Source organism: Mus caroli, unplaced genomic scaffold, assembly GCF_978045245.1.
Source record: "Mus caroli unplaced genomic scaffold, Mus_caroli_1 scaffold_19, whole genome shotgun sequence".
NCBI lineage: Eukaryota > Metazoa > Chordata > Mammalia > Rodentia > Muridae > Mus > Mus caroli.
The window spans coordinates 7169809-7190797 of NW_028227274.1; the positions used below are offsets into that span (position 1 = coordinate 7169809).

General features: G+C 37.2%; 1 protein-coding gene and 1 pseudogene across 3 annotated transcripts in view; both read right to left on the bottom strand.

Moving 5' to 3' along the window:
• Rock1 (Rho associated coiled-coil containing protein kinase 1) overlaps positions 1-20989 on the bottom strand; it is a 121038-nt gene that overhangs the window by 82445 nt on the left and 17604 nt on the right. For all 3 annotated transcript variants that reach the window (XM_029472234.2, XM_021150215.3, XM_085833466.1), the window contains exon 2: positions 6863-6944. In XM_029472234.2, the coding sequence (XP_029328094.1) occupies positions 6863-6944 (82 nt within the window). The remainder of the gene's footprint in view (positions 1-6862; positions 6945-20989) is intronic.
• Positions 1752-4259, bottom strand: LOC115029896 (U6 snRNA-associated Sm-like protein LSm6 pseudogene; annotated as a pseudogene).

Here is a 20989-nt window from a genome sequence, read left to right on the forward strand (position 1 = left end):
CCATCCTCTGAGATCTTCTTCGATTTCTTTCTTCAGAGACTTGTTTTTATTATACAGATCTTTCACTTCCTTAAAGTCACACGAAGGTATTTTATATTATTTGTTACTATTTTGAAGGGTGTTTTTTTCCCCCTAATTTCTTTCTCAGCCTCTGTATTCTCTGTGTAGAGAAAGGCCACTGATTTGTTTGAGTTAATTTTATTATATCCAGCTACTTCACTAAAGTTGTTTATCGGGTTTAAAAGGTCTCTGGTGGAATTTTTAAGATCACTTATATATACTATCATATCATCTGCAATATCATCTGTGATATTTTGACTTCTTCCGTTCCAATTTGTATCCCCCTGATCTCCTTTTGTTGTCTAATTGCTCTGGCTAAGACTACAAGTACTATATTGAATAGGTAGGGAGAGAATGGGCAGCCTTGTCTACTCCCTGATTTTAGTGGGATTGCTTCAATTTTCTCTCAATTTAGTTTGATGTTGGCTACTGGTTTGCTGTATATTGCTTTTATTATGTTTAGATATGGGCCTTGAATTCCTGATCTTTCCAAGACTTTTATGTTGAATTTTGTCAAATGCTTTCTCAGCATCTAATGAGATGATCATGTGGTTTTTGTCTTTGAGATTGCTTATGTAGTAGATTACATTGATGGATTTCTGTATATTGAACCATCCCTGCATTCCTGGGATGAAGCCTACTTGATTGTAGTGAATGAACATATTAGTTTGTCCTTGGATTTGGTTTGCGAGGATTTTATTGAGAATTTTTGCATCGATATTCATAAGGGAAATTGGTCTGAAGTTCTTTCTTTGTTGGGTCTTTGTGTGGTTTAGGTATCAGAGTAATTGTGCCTTCATAGAATGAATTGGGTAGAGTACCTTCTCTTTCTATTTTGTGGAATAGTTTGTGAAGAACTGGGATTAATTCTTCTTTGAAGGTTTGATAGAACTCTGCACTAAACCCATCTGATCCTGGGCTGTTTGGTTGGAAGACTATTAATGACTGCTTCTATTTCTTTAGAGGTTATGGGACTGTTTAAATCGTTAATCTTATTCTGATTTAACTTTGGTACCTGGTATCTGTCTAGAAAACTGTCCATTTCATCCAGGTTTTCAAGTTGTGTTGAATATAGGCTTTTGTAGTAGGATCTGATGATTTTTTGGATTTCCTCAGATTCTGTTATTTGTCCCTCTTCATTTCTGATTTTGTTAATTAGGATACTGTCCCTGTGCCTTCTGGTTAGTCTGGCTAAGGGTTTATCTATCTTGATGATTTTTTCATAGAATCATCTCCTGGTATGGTTGATTCTTTGTATTATTCTTTTTGGTTTCCACTTGATTGATTTCAGCCCTGAGTTTGATTATTTCCTGCCTTCTACTCCTCTTTGGTAAATTTGCTTCTTTTTGTTCTAGAGCTTACAGGTGTGCTGTCAAGCTGCTAGTGTATGCTCTCTCCAGTTTCTTTTTGGTGGCACTCAGAGCTATGAGTTTTCCTCTTGGAACTACTTTCATTGTGTCCCATAAATTTGGAAATGTTGTGGCTTCATTTTCATTAAACTCTAAAAAGTCTTCTAAAAGTTATTACAAATTAGGGCTGGGATGTAGGTCAATGGTGAAATACTTGCCTCTTTCGATCCTCAGTTTAAGCCCCAGTACTCTATCACTTGAAATAATTGATATATGTAAAATCTGAAGTTATAATATAAATATTTAATATGCTAAGAGTTGTTTCAAATTCTTATGGTATGATTTTACTATCATACCAAAAATTTATATAAAAATCTAATGACAAAGTTTTAAACACAAAAACTGCTTTGCTTTCATTTTTAATCTTTTAAATAAAGTATCTAATGCATCCTACATTTACGTGACATTGGAGGTCAAACCTAGGGCTCTGTTTATGCTAGGCAAGTATATTTTACTACCTGACTTACATCCCCAAGCTAAATATCAATGCTGTAATAATAATAATAATAATAATAATAATAATTTACTTCCGGTATTTTAGGTATATATCACATTTTATTACGGAAACATAGGTAGATGTTTTATATCAACAAAATAAAAATTTCTGTTTATGCTGTTTATGTGAATCATTTATGATGATCCTTTTTAAAAAAAAAACTTAAATTCTTGCTGGGTATGGAGGTACACACCTTTTTTTTTTAAAAGAGTCAATCTGTAATGTAATACCTCTATCTTATTCCATTGTCAATTAAACAAACAAACAAACAAACCCCACCAACCACCATGAAAACAGGCCAACTAAGACCGTAAGAGAACCAAAACCACTTCATCTATCCATCTTTGAAGAGCAGTGCCTCCTGGTGTCTTCACATCTGCCTCTTCTGTGTACTTATGTACAGAACATTGTTTCCTCGGATGAACGCATCTCCATACTTATTCTTCAGCTGTCCATTTACATACTCCTCTGTCTGTTCCAGGGCTATATTCATGTAGCCATCCAGGCAGGCCAGGATCCCTCGATAATCCACACCAGAATTTAATTTCACCACAACTGGTCGCCCGATGATTTTCTTTAAGAAGTCCCTAGGGGTTTGCTTCCGCAGGCTCATGTTTAACAATCTTGGGAGGCAGGAAACCTGAGTTCTAATCTCTGCTACTTAATTATCTGTGCAGCTTGCGTAACCCATTTCACCTGTCATGGTCCCAGGCTCATCTTGCAGCGGGATCCAGAACGCTCACAGGCCGAGCCTCCGTGGACGCGCGTGCCCAAGGTACACACCTTTAATTCCAGTACTTGGGAGGCAGAAGCAGATTTCTGTGAGTCTGAGGCCAGCCTGGTCTAGAGTGAGTTCCAGGACAGTCAGGGACACACACACACACACACACACACACACACACACACACACACACACACAAACCTATCCTAGAAAAAAATAATTCCCCAAAACCAAGTTCAGTATCAAAGGCACATGTACTAAAAAATAAAAATTAAATTTCTAACCTGCATTCTTTACACTTATAGCATTAATCTGAAGCCAGACTTTAATTTAAAACATGCAGTGGAGAATCAATGCAATTATTTATGTTAACCTGTCTTGCTACAGATGACAATAATTTACAAATCTCCCCCTGGATAGTTATCTCCTAATTTGGTCATAGATTAAAATAGGGCTATTTTTTTAGTCCCTACGGGTCAACACTGGAATGAGATTGCATGGAAAAGCTTCCCATTTCAATGTTGTCTATACACATACGGCTATTAAAGTTCTGGTTGCTAATAAAAGTAGCTATAATAGTCTTGCCTTTCTGTTAAAATGTTCAAATTAAAATATTTTTGTAAGCTATGTCCAACAGACAGACATATGCAATGCTAATAAATTTCTGTACAAAGATAAGTATATTTAATAACTTCCCAGGTCACAGTACTACAAGACCTACTACAAAGTTAATATTAAGCTTATTTATTACATAAATATTTTTGCCTACTCTATATCAGGTCCTAAAGTAATCTCTAGAAATATGGAAAGGTAATGGTAACACTGTTACTGTTGTGAATTCCAGAACATCCAGGGCTACACAGTGAAACCTTTTCTGGATAGTTGGAGGAGGGGGGATTCTAATTCAAAACAATTTAAAATAAAACAGGTAAGCATGGCTTGTAAAGTACTAGAAGATACCAATTAAAGCCTGCCATGGACAGAACTTTTAGGGAAACACCTGAAACACATTTGAAATGAAAAGTAGTTGTTAGGTCTTGAAGACAGACCATTTAAGTGATGGAACAGCAGAACTGCGTACACAGGGCTCTGCTGCTAGATTAGTACGGATGCTTGTGATGAAGTGGCAGAAGAGGCTGGGGAGCCCCAATCTGTTTAAGGAGCCTGAACTTTGTCTCTAAGTCACTTGTCAGAAAATTATCATTTGCTGGGCAGAGTGGCACATGCATGCCTTTAATAACACTCCAGAGGCAGAGGCAGAGGCAGAGGCAGGCAGATCTTTCTGAGCTCAAGGCCACTTGATCTGCACAGTGAGCTCTAGACCAGTCAAAAAAAAAAAGTAAGCAAGCAAGCAAGAAAGAAAAAAAAATCTATGACTCAATAATAGGAAGGCTTTCTCCCCTCACCCCAGATTACAGGTTTAGGCAGCTCTTAATATATAAAAATCAAGGCACAATATAAAAATCACTAGCATGGATTGAAAGCTGTAAAAAGAAACTAAAGTAAATAAGCATAATCAAACCTACACTTCAGCTACTCAGAAGAATGTTAAAGATAAATTCAGTAAGGACAAAACTGGAGTTAGAGAATTTTAAGATTATTTTAATATTCTATATAAGAAATAAGAAAATCCTAAACTGAGGTAGTATGCTAGAATGGCCAGTGACACTGAAAAAGTATTCAAAGTCTTGAGGAAGCCGGCAGACAAAACATTAGAAATCAAATAGATCCTTCTGGTTCCTTGAAGTTTCACTTGTCCTAGCTGCTGACCAACAGCTTTGTGACTAAATGCATATAAGAAACTGTCAAACTACAGGACCCAAAAAATAAATCCACACAGACTCAACTACAGAGACCTAAATTTTGACATACCTGTAGAGGATTTTTAATCCAGCAATATTGCTACTTTGGCTAGAATATAGACACCACCTTACCACACATCTTTAATCCCTCTGGCAAGAATACAGACCCCTTTAATTCCAAACAATGAAGGTAAAGTTATTTGTAGAAGGAAGCACCCATGTTTCAAAGTGGTATCTTTGAGTGGCAGACAAAGTGATAAATCAGAGAAAGATTTGACAGAATTGTATATGCCCAACTCATATGAGAATGAAGAAGAAAGGTAAGATATTCGAGGATGCACTGTAGAGAGAAAGGAGGCAGTTTTATATGACAGAGAGACAGGCTGCAGAGAGAGAATAAGAAGGAGTCAGAAGATTAGAACACACTGCCTAAGTTTGTATGAGGCCAAGCAGAGCAATTCAGAGGGCTAGAGAGAAGCCAGATTGAATCAGTCAGCTTAGAGAGGAATTTGAGCCAGAATAGCTGAGTTCAATCAGTCAGTCAGAGTTCAGAGTTTACTCCTCAGTCAATCTTAAAGGGTGAAACATTCTAGGCCTAGGTAAGACTATACAAAGGCTAGAAGCTTTAGGATTAGGACTAGCTTAGCAAACTGAGGCATTAAGCCTTGGAGATGACAATTACATTAGGTGAACAAAAGTTACTTTTAGACATACCAAAACATACACTAGCAAAGAGACTGGCTTTCAACAAATAAAACTAGGAAACTGGATCTAAGTTATAGGTTATTGAGGTAAGTTTCTTTCACATTTATAAATATAAATTTTATTTCATTGTTTTTCTGCATCTAATAATATATACCTTTCCTTTATTAATATACTAATATCACAAAGTACACTGATTTTTGTACTACTGGTAGAAAACCCTCACTTGTGATTTTTACTTATCAGTACATATGATTTATTAAAATTGTTTTATTAATGTTACTTACTTTTCTTGCATTTTTCTCTAGCTTAATATTCCAAAAAATCTATACAAATTAAAACTTAAATTTAAAAGTCACTTTATATTTTTACTTTCATTTGACTTCACTTATTTCTTTTCTAGCTACTGTTTCTATTTATAAAATGTAATACATGGGCATACTTAGTATTACAAAAGCAATAAAGTAGTAAAATTAAGTTGGACATTGTGGCTCACACATAGAATGCTAGCTTTCAAGAGTCAGAGCACTGTGGTAAGTTCAAGGTCATCTTGGGCTGTGATTCAAGACAAAGGAAACCAAACAGAAAAGAATAGTAGATTCAGAAGGTTGTTTTCCCCAATATTTGTCATACTACATCAAAATACTCTACCCTCTACCTCTAGACTAATGATCAACCCCTGCCTTTTGTCTACTACCAAATAAACAGTAGTTCATCTTTGGTTATTTCACTATGTTATCTAGTACAGGGATAAACAAATATAAACTAATAGAACTGTCCAATTCTTTCAGTAGGTTACAAGACATTAGCAAGAATTTTATACTTAAAATTTCCCAATTCAAAGAGGTGGGGATGTAGCTCAATGATAGACACTTGCATATGCAAAGCACTGGGTCAAATTGTCATCACTGAGGAAGAAATGATTCCCAAATCAGAGTTTGGTATCAAACTCCAAGACAAAATTAAAACTGGTTTTGAAGAAAAACCCGACAAAAGTACAAAATAGGTAATTCAAACTCTACTTTGTAGAAATAACAAAAAGAAATAATAACAACAACAACAAAAAAATACAACTATTTTATATGACTAAATTAATTCTTTGAAACAGAAATAAACAGACTGGGAAGGATTTTATAATCAACTTCTTACTGCTAATTTTTTAAAATTCCAAACTATTTTAACTTAAAACATATTTTTAAATAATTTCAAAATCTAAAATAAACTTTTAGAAGAGAACATCTATAATAAGCATATATAAAACAGCTGCCATGGAGAAAACCTTTTTATTTTATGAGTTGTCATATATAATCAATTTTTACCTGTAGGTTTCCAAATGTAATAACTAATTTTTTTATAAACAAAGGGGTCATATAGCATTAAAACTTGAATATGCACATACATGCATTGAAAAATACATATTTCTATTGTAGCTGTATACTTTTCACCCCCCACTCCCCAAATTACTTTGTATGCATTCTTGATAGGCATCTAGACTAAGCTTCTAAAATTTCATTCACAAGGTGCCTTGTTAGTGTAGCAACTGGTGCCAGTCTTTGCACTAATATTACACAAAATTCACTGACAGAATAATGAATGCAACAGAAGGGGAAAGAGGCTTGAATATCTGATACAGTTACATGTACAGCAACATTAAACTACAGAAAGTACTTACATCTGCTTAGAAAGTTGTCAATATTTTTGTTTTTTCTTAAGGCAGGAAAATCCAAATCATAAACCAGGGCATCCAATCCATCCTAAAGAAACAAACAGCTGGTGTTAGCACATTAGAACATTGTCTAGTTTGAATATTTAATATCTTCTCTTCATTTTATCTTGTGTTCATTTCATAACCTTTACAAGGTTACATAAATAATAGGGAGGAGCAAAGTTCTATGAGTTTTATTTCATATATGCATTTTTTTAACTTTCTAAATCTTCCTGTGGAGCAAGAAAATTACCAGGCTGATTTCATGTGATTATGATTCATATACTCACTTTACAAGGATATGAAATTTTACATTCCACTTACCCTTACTTCTAAATTTATCTTCATTTCGCAGGTGTTCAGCAAAATCCTACATTTGTAACTATAAGTGTTTTACAGTATAACAGCTAAATAATACTTTCATTTTGTTTTTCGAGACAGGGTTTCTCTGTGTAGCCCTGGCTGTCCTCAAATTTAGAAATCTGCCTGCCTCTGCCTCCCAAGTGCTGGGATTAAAGGCGTGTACCACCACCGCCCGGTGCTAAATAATATTTAATGAAGCATAAAGTTTAAACTAAATCATACATAATCACATATGCAAGCTGTATACATATTTAATTATAAAAACATACTAGGTGTTCACAGGGCTACTTTCTTAACACACTTTCTAGGACAACTAACAGCAAAAGACAAATAGAAGGTTTTTGGTTTTCAAAACTAGACATTTAGATATGTAAGCAAGTGTTGGGCAATGTGATGGTGTGGTAATCCATACAACCAAGGGAAAGTTTATACTGAGACTGTATCTTGCTATATGATATAGTAGAAAACAGAGTCAGGTAATCCTAAAATGTCTTCATTACAAAGTATTGCTCTTTCTGTTTATGTAATAATTAGTACTACAGGGAACAAAGACTTTGGATAATACTAATAAAGTGATGAATTTCAAATAGGTCACAATTTTTCAAGCTAAAAAAAAAATCAAACAATTACATTCCAAAGAAAAATACACTTATACACTTGTACTTCTCAATAGAGAAGACAAATGACATAACCTTTTTGAGCCTGTGTTCTCTTGACTGAAAAAAGGAGAATTAGTAGTTATCTATCTATCTATCTATCTATCTATCTATAACTCATATCAGATTTGAGATTAGGTTAAGTATGTGAAGTCCTGAATATTCCCACTTTCATTTTGACTATAGTTTGTCTCCCTAGGGCTAGGAATAACAACTTATACATTTTAGCCGTGTAGTTATAAAGCCTTAAGAGTAGACTCAGGTTATGTTGTTAAATGCAGCAATCCCACTTGTCTTTTGCTAGACCACTGAGCTTGGTAATGTATTTATAAATGAAAATCTGGCCACCTCTACTAGCTGCATCTGTCTACTCGATGTTTGGACCTATCATCAAATATTTTAACTCTATAATTAGATGGGATGATCTATGTTTTTCAGTACCATTTTTTTTAATTTTTAATATTTTTTATTACGTATTTTCCTCAATTACATTTCCAATGCTATCCCAAAAGTCCCCCATACCCCCCCCCCACTTCCCTACCCACCCATTCCCATTCTTTCGGCCCTGGCATTCCCCTGTATTGGGGCATATAAAGTTTGCAAGTCCAATGGGCCTCTCTTTCCAGTGATGGCCGACTAGGCCATCTTTCGATACATATGCAGCTAGAGACAAGAGCTCCGGGGTACTGGTTAGTTCATCATGTTGTTCCCCCTATAGGGTTGCATATCCCTTTAACTCCTTGGGTACTTTCAGCACCATTTATAGGCATAACCCAAAGTGTTTTAAAAAAATAAAATTAATGGAAAGATATCTAGTGTAATCAAAGCATACACCAACTAAAGCTAAGGAAATTTAAGACACTAGAGTAAACAAGAGGGTTCAGGCTTCCACTCTGATACAAAAGAAAAGCTGTACAATACAAGCAATGTGAATATTCAGCCATAAATTAGGGCAAGAAAGCCTCCAAAGTTCTACAAAATCAATATGGGGTTTCAGAGATGGCTCAGTGGTTACGATTATTTGCTGCTCTTCCAGAAGACCTGAGTTTGATTCCCAGCACCCACATCAGGCTTGTTATTCCAGTTTCCAGGGTCCTGATACCCTCTTCTGACCTCTGAAGGCACCTGCCCATATGTGATACATATATACATAAATTTTTAAAAATTAAAAAAATGATGAATTCTGCATTTCTTAAAGGTGATATTATCATTTATATAAACCAGTCTTTTCTTCTGTAGAGAACCGGAGAAGAAAATAACAAAAACTTCTCTCTCAAAGTTTAGAAGTAAAGCAAATAACCAAATATAAAGTACCTACTATTTTAAGTAGGGTCTACATAAACAGAAAGGACTAATTTTGAGGGCTTTATAAAACCTAGTGTGAGTAAAGACAAGGTAAAACAAAGAAGAAAAGCAAGGACTTAGAGGAAAACAAGAGTGTCCCTGACTAGAAAGGATAAGAAGAACATGACAGAGGTAAAACTGTGAAAAATAGGTTAGGGACATTAAAGTAGGACATAGCAGGGTAGGAATTTGAGTGTTTTATCTCTTAGCACCCATTTGGAAACAAAAATTTAAGAGGAAAAAGGAGAGTGGCATATGACATCTTTAATTTAGTAAAGTCTGGCAATAAAATAAGATGATACTTAGAACTAGAAGACACGGCTGGAAAGAATCAATTAGGAGGCTGTTGTAAAATACAGACACAACCAGATAAAAGACTGAATTAAACATAAACTGAATACAGACAAGAAGCAAAAGAACTCTATGGATAACTAACAGGGGCAGGATGAGCTGAGAATGACTGTGTGTGTTTAAGAATGTTTATACTGTATCTTCTATCCTATATGGTGGCTTCACTAACAAATACACAAAATGGAAACTAGAAAAATGTTTTGAACATACTAAATTAAAGGTCTCCAATGGATTAAAAAAAGGCAGCTAACAATTTGAGTTTTACTTCAAACATTTTTTCCCCCACTTTTGAGTCACGTTTGGAAGTCATAAGGGTATTTGTAGCCTCTGAAAACAGATGCAGTTATTCAACAAAAAGTAGATGAGGAAATAAAAGACTGAAGAATAAAATCCTGAGAAATGACAGCATCTGAGAGCTAAATAAGGTACAAATATACGATGGGAAACACAGAGGAATAAAGATAGAACAACTTCAAGAAAACACCTAGAAGGAACTTAAGAGCAAGTGAAATGAAACAAAAAGGCCAAGTAGATCTAAAAATGAGAAAGAAGCCAAGTCATTTGGAATTAAATGGCAGACAGTTATACATGTCTGGATGACTTAGTGCCGAGGAACTATATACATTTCAGAAATAATCAAAATATCAAGTTTTATATTTATACATGTATTTCACTGTTTTTCAGGTCTGCTGTTTCGAGATAGGGTCTCATTACATAGGCCAAACTGATCTTTAATTTATGAGCCTCCTGCCTCATCTTCACAAGTGCTAGGATTATAGGGACACTTCACCATACCCTAGTTCAACATATGCTGTTCAGTTGGCAATCTGGGGAGCTCTGAGCTCCCTTCTCCCCATAAATATTAATAATAAGCCATTAAACAAATAAACAAACACATGCACAAACTGGACAATGGCTGAAGAAACTTTGTAACACAAATGCTTATAGACAAGTAACAAGGCATCCTAAAACCTGCAGGAAGGAGCCTCTTTATATTACTTGCTTTTCTGACCTACCTCTAGGCAAGAATAGCCTGTAAGCTTGGCAACTAGCAGAATGAATCTCATTCCCACATACCTTGAACCCAAGGCAGCCCAAGAGTAAAGGTAAACTGTTTATGTCTGTTCCTCTCTAAGGGACCAAGGGTTTCATCTGTTTCACATAATGGAGAATGGAGACAGATAGGCAGCAGGTGCTACTCATAAAATTTTGCTATGTGGAAGGCTAGACAGACTCCACTGAGAACCAAGACAAATTTGGGAGCAGATGAGAGATTTCTAATACAACACCTAGGTCCAGTGAGACTATCTGGGGTATTTGTGTTTTCAAAAGCAGCCATGTATTTGACAGTATTTAGACAATCACCCCACCTGCACACCAATGCAAAAAAAAAAAGTTTAAAAACAAACAGGAAATAATCAAACTCAGGACTGAAATCAACCAAATAGAAACAAAAAGAACTATACAAAGAATCAACAAACAAAACCAGGAGCTGGTTCTTTGAGAAAATCAACAAAATAGATAAACCCTTAGCCAGACTAACCAGAGGGCACAGAGACAGTATCCAAATTAATAAAATCAGAAATGAAAAGGAAAACATGAAAACGAAATATATCTTAAATTATTCTGTCTGTTAAATATTAGCAGTTGAAAATATTAAAATCTTGTTCTACAAACAAACAAACAAAACAAACAACGAAGCATTACATTTTCGCTACAAGGCAAGCCTAGATAGCTGGGGGGGAGGGTTTAAAAAATATGACAGCATAGAGTAGTTCAAAGACTAAGAGAGGTCGTTTTCTTTTTTGTGACTCTTATGTGGTTTTGGTGTTTGTAAAGAAATTTCCATCCAAACAGCTGAAGACAGATATTAGATGACTAGAGTAATCACTAACAGAGGTACTGCAATCATAACCAAGCCAGGATGAGGGGTGTAGCTCAGTTGGTAGAGTGGTTGTGTGGTATGCAGGAAGCTCTATGTTTGATTCCCAGCACTGAAAAACTGGCACAATGAGATCATCGTCATCTACAAAACAGGTTCAAGAGTCAGCCTGGGATACATGCAAGAGAAGTGTCTCAAAAACAGAACAAAGATAACACAATACTTTGGAAAACAGAGAAAACAAAAAAAACTTGATTTCAAAGTTAACATCATATAACAGTTAATTTTTTATTTTAAAACTCACAAATAGACAAAAGCACAGAAAAACATCCCTTAATTTAGAAGAATAAATGTACAGAAAGCATCCTCCAGGAAGCCTAAACATTGCATTTACTAAGCAAAGAAAAAAATTCACTTCAAACATAATACACATTAAGATGAAAGATAAAAAGCTGAGAGATTTACTCAGCCCACGGATCCATCCAGAGAGAAAAGTCACATCAGCACCTCTTATAAGCTGTCCTCCAAACAAAGTGCAACAATGACAGTGAGGAATCAATCCACTAGAAAGGTCTTAAATGTGAATGCACATAGCTATGGAACTAGGAATGAAGAAGCAAAAGCTGATGCTAATACACAATTTTAGTTGGTAACCTAAACACTTCACTCACAACTGATAGGCCTAGGCAAAAGAACAGAATGAAAAATTCAACACGAAACAGGATATGAAATGAAACATTCCACCCTAAAACGGCAAGTATGCACTCTTTTCTAAAACAATGATTTATTTACATTACATGTGTAAGTGCTTTCCCTGCATGTATATCTGTGTACCACAGACATACCATGTACAAAAGAGGGGTTGGATCCTAAAGAACTGAATTACAGAAGGTTATCAGCCACCATGTACACGCTAGAAACTGAACCCAGGTCCTCTGAAAGAACAGAAAGTGCTCTTACCCACTGAACCACCTCTCCAGCTTAGTATTCACATCGTTTATAAGTGCTCACAGGGGCTTACCAGGACACGCTCTCCTTTGCATAACAAATCTCAACCATTTAGAAGAATTAAAAACATACAAGACGTTTTCTGATAAAACTGTAATCAAGCACCCATATTGTTGAAACAAACATGGAAAAATAACAGATTTCTAAGTAATTCACCAGCCAAAGAAGCTTCAAGGGAAATAGCAATCAATATATACTAAACTGACAAAAAAAAAATGGAGATATAATATACCAAAATATGTGAAATGCTGCTAAAGCAATGCTGAAAGAAAAGGTGTATAGTACTAAATGCTTTTATCAGAAAAGAGTTTGGTTGCAGAAAACACAGGTGTAAAATGCCAGCTTGCATAAAACAAAGAGAGTAAAGATTTTCAATCAACAACCTGAATTTCTTTCTTTAAAACACACACACACACCAAAAACAAAAAAACTAGACAAAGAGACCTTACTAAACCTAAAGCAAACTAAAGAAATCATAGAGAACAAATATTAAAATTATACACGGTGAGCCAGGCAGTGGTGGCGCACACCTTTAGTCCCAGTACTTGGGAGGCAGAGGCAGGCAGATTTCTGTACGTTTAACTCATTTTGTGTAACCAGTAATAACCTGATATCAAAGTCAGATGACTACAAACCAGTATATTTCATGGATATGGCTATAAAGTATTCACAAATGTAGACCAACAACATTTAAAATGAATGATGAGAGTGCTCTCCACGCCGCAGGACCTCGGGATCACCTCGGGATCACAGGTGAATGGAACAAAACATCAGCTCCAAAGAATCCCGGAGGGTCTTGTGCCAGCAGGAGCAGGGACAAAGGAACCCCACCTGACCAGAGTCTGGGATCCATTCGGGTCAGGGCCAGCCCAGCCATCTACTGCGTGAACCCAGCCGAGGGCATCTGGGGCACCAGAGGACTCTCCACACCACAGGACCCCTAGCACACCCAGGACCTCCTGATCACCTGAGAGCACGTGGGCGATAGAAGCAATAGATCTTCTTGGTCAGGGTCCCCTCAGGCCTTCATCCTCAGCCAGGCTGTGGAGCTGAGACCCAGACCCCTGGGCACATTCCTTGCCAGAGGAGACTTGGCCTACAGGGATGGTTCTGACCCCCAGAAGAGGGAGGGTTCTGACCCCCAGAACTCAAGACACGGATCAGAGCTCCAGACTGCTGGACACCTGCCCTGCAAGAGGAGAGCTTGCCTGCAGAGTGTGTCCTGACCACTGGAACGTAGGTAAGAGTTGGACTCTCAGGAGTGCTGACAGAAACTAAGAGAATCACAGGAGGATCAAGCTCCAGACTGCTGGACACCTGCCCATGCAAGAGGAGAGCTTGCCTGCAGAGTGTGTCCTGACCACTGGAACGTAGGTAAGAGTTGGACTCTCAGGAGTGACAGAAACTAAGAGAATCACAGGAGGATCAAGCTCCAACCAGAGACAGCTTGATCATTAACACCAGTGATTTCCAGATGGCGAAAGGCAAACTAAGAATCATACTAACAGAACCCAAGAACACTGAGCATCATCAGAACCCAGTACAACCACCACAACGAGTCCTGGATACCCCAGCACACCCGAAAAGCAAGACGCAGATTTAAAATCATATCTCATGATGGTGGTAGAAGATTTAAAGAAGGGCATTAATAACTCACTTAAAGAAATACAGGAGAACAGTGCTAAAGAGGTAGAAGCCCTTAAAGAGGAAGCACAAAAATCCCTCAAGGAATTACAGGAGAATACTGCAAAACAAGTAGAAGACTTTAAAGAGGAAACGCAAAAATCCCTCAAGGAATTACAGGAGGACACTGCTAAACAGGTAGAAGTCTTTAAAGAACTACAGGCAAACACAGCTAAACAGGTAGAAGAAACACAGAAATCCCTTAAAGAATTACAGGAAAACACAACCAAACAGGTGATGGAATTGAACAAAACCACCCAAGATCTAAAAATGGAAATAGAAAAAAAATGAAGAAAACCCAAAGGGAGACAACTCTGGAGATAGAAACCCTACCAAAGAAATCAGGAACCATAGATGTGAGCACCAATACAAGAGATGGAAGAGAGAATTTCAGGTGCAGAAGATTCCATAGGGAACATGGAAACAACTATCAAAGAAAATGCAAAATGCAAAATGCAAAAAGATCCTAACTCAAAACATCCAGGAAATACAGGACATAATGAGAAGACCAAACCTACGGATATAGGAGTAGATGAGAATGAAGATTTTCAACTTAAAGGGCCAGCAAATATCTTCAACAAAATTATAGAAGAAAACTTCCTAAACCTAAAGAAAGAGATGCCCATGAACATACAAGAAGTCTACAGAACTCCAAATAGACTGGACCAGAAAAGAAAGTCCTCCCAACACATAATAATCAGAACAACAAATGCACTAAATAAAGATAGAATATTAAAAGCAGTAAGGGAAAAAGGTCAAGTAACATATAAAGGCAGGCTTATTAGAATTACTCCAGACTTTTCACCAGAGACTATGAAAGCCAGAAGAGCCTAGACAGATGTTATACAGACACTAAGAGAACACAAATGCCAGCCCAGGCTACTATACCCAGCAAAACTCTCAATTATGATAGATGGAAAAACCAAAGTATTCCATGACAAAACCAAATTAACACAATATCTTTCCACAAATCCAGCCCTTCAAAGAATAACAAAGGGAAAACACCAACACAAAGATGGAAACTACACCATAGAAAAAGAAAGTAATCCTTTAACAAAACTAGAAGAAGACAGCCACAAGAACAGATTCCCAACTTTAACAATAAAAATAACAGGAACAATTACTTTCTTTGATTTCTCTTAACACCAATAAACTCAATTCCCCAGTAAAAAGACATAGACTAACAGACTGGCTACACAAACAGGACCCAACATTTTGCTGCTTACAGGAAACCCACCTCAGGGATAAAGACAGACACTACCTCAGAGTAAAAGGCTGGAAAGCAATTTCCAAAGAAAATTGTCCGAAGAAACAAGCTGAAGTAGTCATTCTAATATCTAATATTAACGACTTCCAACCCAAAGTTATCAAAAAAGACAAGGAGGGGCACTTCATACTCATCAAAGGTAAAATCTACCAAGATGAACTCTGAATTCTAAACATCTATGCTCCAAATGCAAGGACAGCCACATTCATTAAAGAAACTTTAATAAAGCTCAAAGTACACATTGTACCTCACACAATAAATAATAGTGGGAGACTTCAACACCCCACTCTCACCAATGGACAGATCCTGGAAACAGAAACTAAACAGAGACACATGGACACTAACAGAAGTTATGAAACAAATGGATTTAACAAATATCTACAGAACATTTTATCCTAAAACAAAAGGATATACCTTCTTTTCAGCACCACATGGTACCTCCTCCAAAATTGACCATATGATTGGTCACAAAACAGGCCTCAACAGATACAAAAATATTGAAATTATCCCATGCATCCTATCAGATCACCACGGACTAAGGCTGATCTCCAATAACAGCATAAATAACAGAAAGCCAACAGTCACTGGAAACTGAACAACACCCTACTCAATGATACCTTGGTCAAGAAAGAAATAAAGAAATTAAAGACTTTTTAGAGTTTAGTGAAAATGAAGCCACAACATACCCAAACTTATAGGACACAATGAAAGCATTTCCAAGAGGAAAACTCATAGCCTTGAGTGCCTCCAAAAAGAAACTAGAGAGAACATACACTAAGAGCCTGACAGCACACCTAGAAGCTCTAGAACAAAAGGAAGCAAATTCACCAAAGAGGAGGAGACTGCAGGAAATAATCAAAATTAGGGCAGAAATCAACCAAGTGGAAACAAAAAAAAAAACTTTACAAAGGATCAACCAAACCAGGAGCTGGTTTGTTGAGAAAAATCAACAAGATAGATAAACCCTTAACCAGACTGACTAGAGGGCAAAGGGACAGTATCCTAATTAACAAATACAAAAATGAAAAAGGAGACATAACAGATCCCGAGGAAATCAAAAACATCATCAGATCCTACTACAAAAGGCAATAATCAACAAAACTGGAAAACCTGGATAAAATGGGCAACTTCCTAGACATATACCAGGTACCAAAGTTAATGATCTTAACAGTCCCATTTCCCCTAAAGAAATAGAAGCAGTCATCAATAGTCTCCCAACCAAAAAAAGCCCAGGACCAAATAGGTTTAGTGCAGAGTTCTATCAGACCTTCAAAGAAGACCTAATTCCAACTCTCCTCTAACTATTCCACAAAATAGAAACAGAAGGTACTTTACTCAATTCATTCTATGAAGGCACAATTACTCTGATACCTAAACCACACAAAGATCCAACAAAGAAAGAGAACTTCAGACCAACTTCCCTTATGAATATTGATGCAAAGAAACTCAATAAAATCCTTGCAAACCGAATCCAAGAACACATCAAAACGATCATCCATCATGACCAAGTAGACTTCATCCCAGGGATGCAGGGATGGTTTAATATATGGAAATCCATCAACGTAATCCACTATATAAACAAACTCAAATACAAAAATCACATGATCATCTCGTTAAATGCTGAGAAAGCATTTGACAAAATCCAACACCCCTTCATGATAAAAGTCATGGAAAGATCAGGAATTCAAGGCCCATACCTAAACATAATGAAAGCAATCTACAGCAAACCAGTAGCCAACATCAAAGTAAATGGAGAGAAGCTGGAAGCAATCCCACTAAAATCAGGGACGAGACAAGGCTGCCACTTTCTCCCTACCTATTCAATATAGTACTTGAAGTCCTAGCCAGAGCAATTCAACAACAAATGGAGATCAAGGGGATACAAATTGGAAAGGAAGAAGTCAAAATATCACTATTTGCAGATGATATGATAGTATATATAAGTGAACTTAAAAATTCCACCAGAGAACTCCTAAACCTGATAAACAGCTTCAGTGAAGTAGCTGGATATAAAATTAACTCAAACAAATCAGTGGCCTTTCTCTACACAAAGGATAAACAAGATGAGAAAGAAATTAGAGAAACGACATCCTTCACAATAGTCAAAAATAATATAAAATACCTTCGTGTGACTCTAAGGAAGTGAAAGGATCTGTATGACAAGAACTTCAAGTCTCTGAAGAAAGAAATTGAAGAAGATCTCAGGATGGAAAGATCTCCCATGCTCATGGATTGGCAGGATTAATATAGTCAAAACGGCTATCCTGCCGAAAGCAATCTACAGATTCAGTGCAATCCCCATCAAAATTCCAACTCAATTCTTCACAGAGTTAGAAAGGGCTACTTGCAAATTCATCTGGAATAACAAAAAACCTAGGATAGCAAAAACTATTCTCAACAATAAAAAAGAACCTCTGGTGGAATCACCATGACTGATCTCAAGCTGTATGACAGAGCAATTGTGATGAAAACTGCATGGTACTGGTACAGCAACAGACAGGTAGATCAATGGAATAGAATTGAAGATCCAGAAATGAACCCACACACCTATGGTCACTTGATCTTTAACAAGGGAGCTAAAATCATCCAGTGGAAAAAAGACAGCATTTTCAATAAATGGTGCTGGCTCAACTGGCGGTTATCATGTAGAAGAATGTGAATTGATCCATTCTTATCTCCTTGTACAAAGCTCAAGTCTAAGTGGATCAAAGACCTCCCCATAAAACCAGAGACACTGAAATTTATAGAGGAGAAAGTGTGGAAAACCCTCGAAAATATGGGCACGGGGGAAAATTCCTAAACAGAACAGCAATGGCCTGTGCTGTAAGATCAAGAATCGACAAATGGGACCTCATAAAATTGCAAAGCTTCTGTAGGGCAAAAGATACTGTCAATAAGACAAAAAGGCCACCAACAGATTGGGAAAGAAATTTTACCAATCCTAAATCTGATAGGTGGCTAATATCCAATATATACAAAGAGCTCAAGAAGCTGAACTCCAGAAATTCAAATAACCCCATTAAAAAATGGGGTACAGAGCTAAACAAAGAATTCTCAACTGAGGAATACTGAAGGGCTGAGAAGCACCTGAAAAAATGTTCAACATCCTTAATCATCAGGGAAAGGAAAATCAAAACAACCCTGAGATTTCACCTCACACCAGTCAGAATGGCTAGAATCAAAAATTCAGGTGACAGCAGATGCTGGCGAGGATGTGGAGAAAGAGGGACACTCCTCCATTGCTGGTGGGATTGCAAGCTTGTACAACCACTCTGGAAATCAGTCTGGCAGTTCCTCAGAAAAATGGACATAGTACTACTGGTAGATCCAGCAATACCTCTCCTGGACATATACCCAGAAGATGTTCCAACTGGTAATAAGGACACATGCTCCACTATGTTCATAGCAGCCCTATTTATAATAGCCAGAAGCTGGAAAGAACCCAGATGTCCCTCAACAGAGGAATGGATACAGAAAATGTGGTACATTTACACAATGGAGTACTACTCAGCTATTAAAAACAATGAATTTATGAAATTCTTGGGCAAATGGATGTATCTAGAGGATATCATCCTGAGTGAGGTAACCCAATCACAAAAGAAGTAACTTGATATGAACTCACTGTTAAGTGAATATTAGCCCAGAAACCTAGAATACCCAAGATACAACTTCCAAAACACAAGAAAATCAAGGAGGAAGACCAACTCGTGGATACTTCATTCCTCCCTAGAACCGGGAATAAAATATCCATGGAAGGAGTTGCAGAGACAAAATTTAGAGCTAAGACAAAAGGATGGACCATCCAGAGACTGCCCCACCGGGGATCCATCCCATAATCAGCCACCAAATGCAGACACTATTGCATACACCAGCAAGATTTTGCTGAAAGAACCCTGATATAGCTGTCTCCTGTGAGGCTTTGCCAGTGCCTAGCAAATACAGAAGTGGATGAAAACAGTCATCTATAATATGGCACACAGGGCCCTCAATGTAGGAGCTAGAGAAAGTACCCAAGAGCTGAAGGTGTCTGCAACCCTATAGGTGGAACAACAATATGAACTAATCAGTACCCCCAGAACTCGTGTCTTTAGCTGCATATGTAGCAGAAGATGGCCTAGTCGGCCATCACAGGGAAGAGGCCCCTTGTTAACGCAAACTTTATATGCCCCAACGTAGGGGAAAGCCAGGGCCAAGAAGTGGGAGTGAGTGGGTAGGGGGGCAGGGTGGGAGGGGGGAGAGTATAGGGGACTTTTGGGATAGCATTTGAAATGTAAATGAAGAAAATACCTAATTAAAAAATAATAAAAATAGAATGATATATTTAAAACAATTAGAGATTATTCCAAAGATATGAGACTTAAAAAAGTATTTAAAAAGGAAACCTGGCCAGATAGCTCATGCATAAAGGCACTTAATACCAAGAGTGACATCAGAGTTCAACCTAAATGATCCAAGTGATGGAAGGATAAAAATGATTACCAGAAGTTGGCTTATGACCTCCACACATGTGCTGAGTCATGGCACACACCCACACATAATTAAAAACAAATTTAAAAAGTGTAATTTTAGAAAGATTTTCTAACCACTATAATTCAATGCTATGAACAGCCTAATTCTGGCATTTGGAAGATGGAGCAGTAAGATCAGAAGTCCAAGACTAGCCTCTGCTCCCCTCAAGGGAATTCAAGATCAGGGTCTAGAGAAATGGCCCACTCATCAAGAACATCACTGTCCCTGCAGAAGTGTTGGATCTAGTTCCTAGAAGTCACATGGTGGTTCACAACTACTTGTAACCAGTTCCAAAGCATATAATACCATCTTCTGACCTCTGTAGGCTCTTGCACATATGTGCTGTACATACATATACATACTCTCAGGCACATATATACACATTAAATTGTTTTTGGTTTTATTTTGGTTTTTCAAGACAAGAGTTCTTCTATGTAGCTCTGGCTGTCCTGAACTTGCTCTGTAGACCAGGCTGGCCTCAAACTCAGGAGAGATCCATGGCCTTTACCTCCAAAGGACTGGGATTAAAGGTGTATGCCACCACCATCCGGCTTTTTAATGACTATTTCATTTTTATTCTATGTGCACTGGTGTTTTATCTGCATGTATGTCTCTGTAAGAGTGTTAAATCCCATGATCTGGAGTTATAGTGTAGGGATTTGTTTTTGGGGGGGGGGGATATTTGTTTTGTTTAACTCAAATCTGTTCAAGGCTACATGAGACCTTATCTCACAAACAAAACAAAGAACTTTTTTATTTCTCCCCCCCAAAAACAGGTTTGTTTGTTTTTCTTTTTTTCTGTGTAACCATGATTTGCTCTGTAGACCAGGCTGGCCTTGGACTCACAGAGATCCACCTGCCTTCCCTAGTGCCTGTACCACCACAGCCTGGCTCAGAAAGTTTTTAGAGAGAAAAATCACATGGTTATGTTAACAGATACAGATAATGCATTTGAAAAAGTCCAATACTCACTCAAGAGAAATTCAGAAAACTATAGCTGACTTTCTCAACTTGTTAAAGCAGTCTTTAAA